The sequence below is a fragment of the Olea europaea genome, chromosome 20 (genome assembly GCF_002742605.1).
Source record: "Olea europaea var. sylvestris chromosome 20, O_europaea_v1, whole genome shotgun sequence".
Classification (NCBI taxonomy): domain Eukaryota; kingdom Viridiplantae; phylum Streptophyta; class Magnoliopsida; order Lamiales; family Oleaceae; genus Olea; species Olea europaea.
Window position 1 is genome coordinate 2,821,083 of NC_036256.1, and position 6,681 is coordinate 2,827,763.

At 30.4% G+C, this 6,681-nt stretch overlaps 1 protein-coding gene across 13 annotated transcripts; it reads right to left on the bottom strand.

Annotated features, from left to right (window-relative positions):
- Window positions 1–746: 746 nt before the first annotated feature.
- LOC111369407 (WD repeat-containing protein 3 homolog) lies at window positions 747–5,854 on the bottom strand. 13 transcript variants are annotated; one of them, XR_002698120.1, is made up of 6 exons: window positions 5,684–5,854; window positions 5,469–5,539; window positions 2,809–2,925; window positions 2,455–2,583; window positions 1,738–1,804; window positions 747–987 (listed from the first exon to the last, which is right to left on the bottom strand). XR_002698120.1 is itself a non-coding variant. In XM_022990909.1 (4 exons), exons 2-4 carry the CDS (start codon window positions 5,562–5,564, stop codon window positions 1,790–1,792), a joined length of 240 nt encoding a protein of 79 aa, XP_022846677.1. In that variant the 5' UTR covers window positions 5,565–5,590; window positions 5,684–5,854; the 3' UTR covers window positions 994–1,789. The 13 variants fall into 13 exon arrangements, 2 of the variants coding, with proteins under 2 accessions (XP_022846677.1, XP_022846676.1); XR_002698125.1 differs by lacking the exon at window positions 2,809–2,925; XR_002698124.1 differs by lacking the exon at window positions 2,809–2,925 and having other exon boundaries at window positions 5,469–5,590.
- Window positions 5,855–6,681: the final 827 nt, after the last annotated feature.

Genomic DNA, 6,681 nt, shown 5'->3' on the forward strand with positions numbered 1-6,681 from the left:
CAAAAATTGTTGAACGAGCAATAATACTCCTATTTTGACCTTATTTGAGCCCCATAAATTTCTTGTAATGTATTATGAAATAGTAAATTGATAAAAAAAAAATATATGATTAAAAAGAAGAAAAATATTTTTATTTGTGTAATATTATTTAAATAAATAATGTGTGATTAAAAATGAATACTATAGAAAAAGTAATGGAAAAAATGAAAAAAAAATGCGGTTCAAACAGGGGATTTTTTTTTTTCAGATGCTATTCACATCAATACAACTGTTATCGAAATACACGTGTTTAAGAATACTTAACCTTTTGTTATTTAAAAATAACATCACAACCAATAAGTGATGTATGCATGACATATTGAATAAAATGATAAAATGTAACCAATTCAATTGAATGCTATTATAAAGTGCTATAGAAAACTTTTACATAGCATTTCTATAATCATCATGGCTTTAATATTTATATCATTCTTTTTGTACCATCTTTCTTAATTTGACAGCATTTAATTGCTATAATTTTGATTTTTATCACATTCTTTAATCGTCATGATTACATCTTCAACGACATTCTTTTATCATCATAATAGTTTAATATTTATAGTTTTTATTAATTATAATGTATAATTTTTAATAGCATTTTTTGATTGTAATGTATACATATTAAATAGCATTCCTAATTCCTTAATCATCAAATGTAAATATTCAATAGCATTATTTTTTAGACTAAAAATATAATCAACACGCGGTAATAATAAATTCCAAAACATGCATCAATATTGTCTTGTAGAAATATACAAGTTTAGTTGTTCAATAAGAAATCTAATTATGTTCCATCTCACATCAAATACTAATAACAATATATGCTCGAAAAGACAATCAACAAAATTATATTAGAATCATCTCATTCTAATTCTTCAAAAGAAAATTTCTTGAACTCTTGCAACTTGTTTGGAGAAGACATTCGTCGAACCAATGATGCATTTAAGTCTAAGAATTAATAAAGTGATATAACTTATTAGATTGTAAAAATAATGTAAAGTAAAAATTCAAAACTCAAATTACTGACCGAAGATTATAGCTATCAATAACTCAAAACTCAAATTAGTGACTGAAGATAATAGCTATCAAGGAGTTGATGACCTACCAGCTAAACCTAGAAGGAAAATGCTAAGGTGTACACATAGCCTTACACCCCCCTCACATGGAGGGGAGCCCACATGTAATAAAATATTCGTTCCCCCCCTCCCCTCCATGTGAGGGGGGTGTAAACTTGTGTACCCAACCTAGAATCACAAAGATCAAAATCAATGCAATAACCATATATTTAAGAAAATGCACCAAGTTCTTTTGCTGTTTTACAAACAAGCAAGACGTTGCGGAATGCACCTTCCCCTTTAAAAAAGCTCAAACTATCCACACACCCAAAAAATAAAAATAGTAAAATAGAATTGCAATGGATGACATAATTAACTGGATGTAGGAAAGCAAGGGCTAAAAATTAAATGGGTTAAACAAAAGAAGTACAAGAAAATCACAGGCCTGCCAATTTCCATGGTGAAAAGGACGTGCATTGCACCACAGACAAACATTTGAACTAGGCAAAACCATGGTGCCTTAAACATTAACCACTGAAGAGTGACAGATTAAAATATATGGCAGATAGATCTTCATTCAGTTTTTGCAATTCAATTCAAGCTGTCGTGTGATACAATATAATTGTTCTCAAGATGCACTAACCTTATCGGGTAAAGAAACCCAATATTTCAAATGAGACGGTTTTTAAAGCATCTTAGAATGGTAGAGCCTGCAAGAAAGTCAAATAGAAATTATTTAACCTTTTACAAATGTGATGTGAAAAATGGAATAGTTAACCATAAACATACTTTACAAGCTCAACAGAAAAACTGAACCAAGATCATATTCAGAACACGATTCAAAGCTACAAAATGTGCATTTTATTTTTAACTGTACTTCATTAGCATGAGACTTAATAGCAAAACTATTAGTTCTACTGATGAGAACAGACTTAATACAACCACCTTGTTTAGGTTATCCCAATCAACAAGTATAACTCCTTTTAATTTGTAAGAATTCACCAAACTATGATATTTATGGAGCTAAAGCAAACTTGCAATCATACATGTCGATTCTAACCGAATGCAACACCACATAGTCAATCAATATAACAATGAATAAAAAAATTCGTAATGCCAAAAATAAAATGATCAAATTGACAGATGCTAAAATCTCGTGGTTGAAGGGGTATATGGATATTTCATAGGATTTCATTGTTTTCAAACTAATAAAAGCAGTGATACAATTGATGGATAGAAATTTCTGATACAAACACAATGAATGTACAATAGATATAATTCCATTGATGACAATAAGAAATTATCCATCAACCAACACACAAGATAGATGGCTTCAATGTACGAATGTCACCGCACTTACTAGCAATGTCTGCTCCAAATCATTAGTGTGAACGTTAGAAACTGTGTGCAGAACATAATCAGGAGGAGGAAGTCCAAGCATAAGAATATTTGGCCTGAAATCAGCAACCTTTCCTTTTGATTTCTCCTCCTGAAAAATCACAACATTTGTTAAAACCATACTTGGAATATTGTATTGGAATCGACTAGTATCAATAATCAGGTTATTGGACTCACTACATAGGTTAGATTCTCCTTCCCCTTGGCAAGGGCTCGAATATGAAGAGAAAAAAATGAAATTTTTATACTAATCTTCTATATCATATCAGAATATACAATGTGGCACATAGTAAATAAAAAGCAAAACTTTGCATACCACATATTCAGCAATACACTTCAGTTCTTCCTCTGCCATGTCTAATCTTCAATGATCGAGTCAGTTGTATTAACAGTTTCATTCACATGCTAACCAAATTTCCTAGAATTTCACAATCTAACCATATAATTGATCAGTAAAGCAACCGACAAATAGATCACAAACATATACAGAACAAAACCGGGAAAAAAAATAAAAAAATAAAAACCATTTCCCAATAATCTACATTTTCAATGGATTTAAATTATATTGGGTAGCAGTCACAGGTACAGAGTAAATAAACCCATTTCGATAAAAGAACAAAAGCAATAAACCCATTTCGATACCCATACACCTATAAATGATATATCGGCTTAACATAGTATTGAGTAAATTCAATGGACTTAAATTCCAGTGACCTTGGAATCTCTTGGTTGGTAATCACAATGTCAAAAGTAATTTACGATTTCAAAAAATAAGTAATTTACATGTATTCAACTTAAACCAATAAAAGAAATAGTTATTTTCAACTTATATAAATAATTTTTCTAGCTTTGCCAAACTTGCTCTATAAATCTTTGCACGAGGACTAATCAAAATAAAGCATCATCGTACATAAGTAAAAAACAAAAGAGAAAAAGAGAAAACCCCAGAAAGAAACTGATAATTTTATGCCCAAATATACAAAACAATATACTTAAGAATTATGTATGATTATCAAGTCAGCTCAGCAGTAAAGGAGGAGGTAAAAGCAATAGTTATAATTAAGAAACCAAGCTATTATTCTTTTCTTTCAGCAATAAATGCAAACCCACTAATAATTCAAACTAATAAAAATCATCAAATGAATGAAAAAATCATTACAATGACTAACCAAAAAGTCCAATTCCAATCTGAAAAGGAAAATAAATCTAAAAGAACACAGTCTCAAATTCAAAAATCAAACAAGAAATTATTTCAGGGGAAAAAATAACCAAAATAACCCTACAGAACGTATCTTTATGTGTCAGAACCACCCCACCATCCAGTTTCATTGATTGCCAAAACTTAGGCACCAAAGAAAAATTGTTCAAATAGACGTACAAATAAAAAAAAGGGGGAAAAAACCCAAAGAAGAGAAATAATCCATCGGACATAAACAGCTGCTACCACTGCTGCCTCTCCGTCCGCACCACAGGTGCGATGGGTACAGGTGGTAGGAAAATTAAGGTGGTGAATTAGGATTTGAATTTCGAACAAATAGGTGAATTTTTTACTTTTGGTTTTCCCTTTGAAATTTGGACTTTCTTTAAAAGTTAGGATGAGCAAAAAAATTTAATCTTCTGATAAACATAATAAATCATCTAATTTTATAAAACCCAACAGCTTATTAACTCAAAAACATTGAAATTTAGATAAAAGAAAACATCTGAATTCTGTAAATCATCTCAAGGAAAAAGCCAATAACAGACTCAATTCTATTCTCAACTCAATCAATCAAACATGGATTGAAGGGATAAAAATATAATTTTTCAATGCAATAATGACCTTTCTTAAGCTAAATCACCATAAATATTCAATCTTTCAATAATTTCACTTGGCATCCAAACAAGTAGACAAATTACATAAAAATTCTTTTGATAACCATGGATATAAAAATACATACACGATATTTAAGGTAATAGAAGGGTAGATAACCCAAAGAACAAGAAAACACAAAGAAGCTACATTCGATAAAATTATACATATCTCTGCAACAGAAGAACACCAACGTAACGCAACATATAATTACACTAACAGAATATTAAACCCTGAAGTACAAGTAATCATATCTGCTGCCAACAGAAAATGAAAAAGAAAGAGATCCCAAGAGATGACTATCAGTCAGACCTTGCACAATATCAATGAACGAGCATGAGATTGAAGTTGTAAGAATGGACCAAATATTGAAACAACAATTAAACTAATTTACAAAATTCACCCCCAATTTCCTTAGTAAATCTAGATCAAAGCACAATGTATTGAAAACAAGAAAAGGACAATTCACCCAATAAACAGAAACAAAATATTTAAGACAGATATCGGAATTTTAAAAAGGAGAAATCAGGAAATCAAAAAAACACCCAAAATAAACATAAGGGGAGGGAAAAAATACACCTAATTATTTTCGATATCTCCAAATAACATATTTTCGGTTTAAAATCTGAAATCTCCATTCCATGTAAGCTTAAACCCCTAAAAAAACATACAACTTCTAAGATTTTAAACCCTTTACGTCAAAAAAATCGAAAAAGTATGCACATAGAACCAAAACAAAACTCGAGAGAATCACACATTCACACCAAACCCAAAAAGGCAAAAAAAACACGTAGAATTCTAGTGATTTCTCACCATTTGATTGTCGAAGAACGTACAGTAAATCGGAGTAAACACACAGAATGAACCCAGAGAATAAAATAAATAAATACAACTAATTATTTTCAATGCATCTAAAATTACACATCTTCAGTTCACATTCTAAAATATCCATTCCGTATGCACTTAAACCCCCCAAAAAAACAGAGGACTTCTAAAATTTTAAACACTTTATGTCAAAAAATTAAAATTAAAATTAAACAAAAAAATGGTCACACCGCCGCAATGAAACCCCATAGAATGACACCAAATCCAGAAACATACACAAATCTGTAGGGATTTCTCACCTTTAAACAAAGAGGGTACAGTTGACAGCAGAACGCCGGAACTTTGGAACATTCACAAGAACCAACGATTACTGAGGAAGATTTGAAAATTATCATACGAAAGTAGAGTGGTCGGGTTTGTCCTCGAAGTAGCATGTAAAATGAATAGAAACTTAATAAACCTCACAAAATGACACCGAACCAATAAAACACACAGATCTATACGAAATTCTTACTGTTCGACAGAGCCGGTAGATTTCGCCGGTAGATTTCACAGCACAACACTGGCAGAAGATCGACAAGAACCAATGAGAGGCAGATTACGGAACGAGAAAAACCAAAGTGCAGCGAGCGAGTCGCACGAACGAACAACCAAAATCAAACTGATCAAATCAAATACAGACGGGCAGAAGGACAATGGCTGAAATTTAAATTTTTTTCAATAAATATATAAATAAGTATAAATTAAGTAATATAAAAAAAATACATTAAAAAAATTTAATTACTTTTGAACTTAATCAAAGATGTGTCATCTTACATTAGGGCTGAAAGCAGAAATCTTCAATTCAAAAAATCAAACCGAAATCGTACTTTAAAAATCGTCGATTTAGTGCCACGTGGACCTGTCAATGAAATGGTTTTGAACCAAACCAAATCGGTTAAAACCAAATGGTTTGATTTAGGTTTGAGAATTTTAATTTCGATTTAAAACCAAATCAGACCGAGCAAAAAAATATATAAAAATAAAAGTTAAAAAAATAAATTTTTTTGAAAATTCATTTGAAAATTAAATATGTAAAATTCAATAGTTTTGTTACTTTTATTATTTGTGGGTACTTTTGTCAATTTTTAATTTTCTATTACGTATATATTATTATTACTCAATAATCGTAATTAATTAGTTATTATTATTATTATTATTATTATTATTATTATTATTATTATTATTGTCAAATTTTAATTTTTGTCTTGGGCCCAGAGTTTCAAAACTCATATGAGCTCCAAAATAAAAAAGAGAATGATTTGGATTTGGACTATAGTACTTACACCCATTGAATAACATGAAATAGAAAAGTGGTTTCTTTCAATTCTACTTCTCGTCCTTCACTCTTCCCAATTCACAAAACGATGCCTCTCTTTTTCGCCAAGTGAATTACTGAATTTGATTAAAAGTCTAATCATTCGTCAAAGAAAAAGGTATATTTATCTTCAACCTTTAATGGGCTCCCCTATT

Bases quoted from the DNA above. Each gene is read 5' to 3' on its own strand.
- LOC111369407 (XM_022990908.1), bottom strand. From the start codon at position 5,603: ATGCTACTTCGAGGACAAACCCGACCACTCTACTTTCGTATGATAATT. The intron at 2,584-5,468 runs GTGAGAAATCCC...GTGATTTTTCAG, and splicing joins TGTACCCTCTTTGTTTAAAG to GAGGAGAAATCAAAAGGAAA.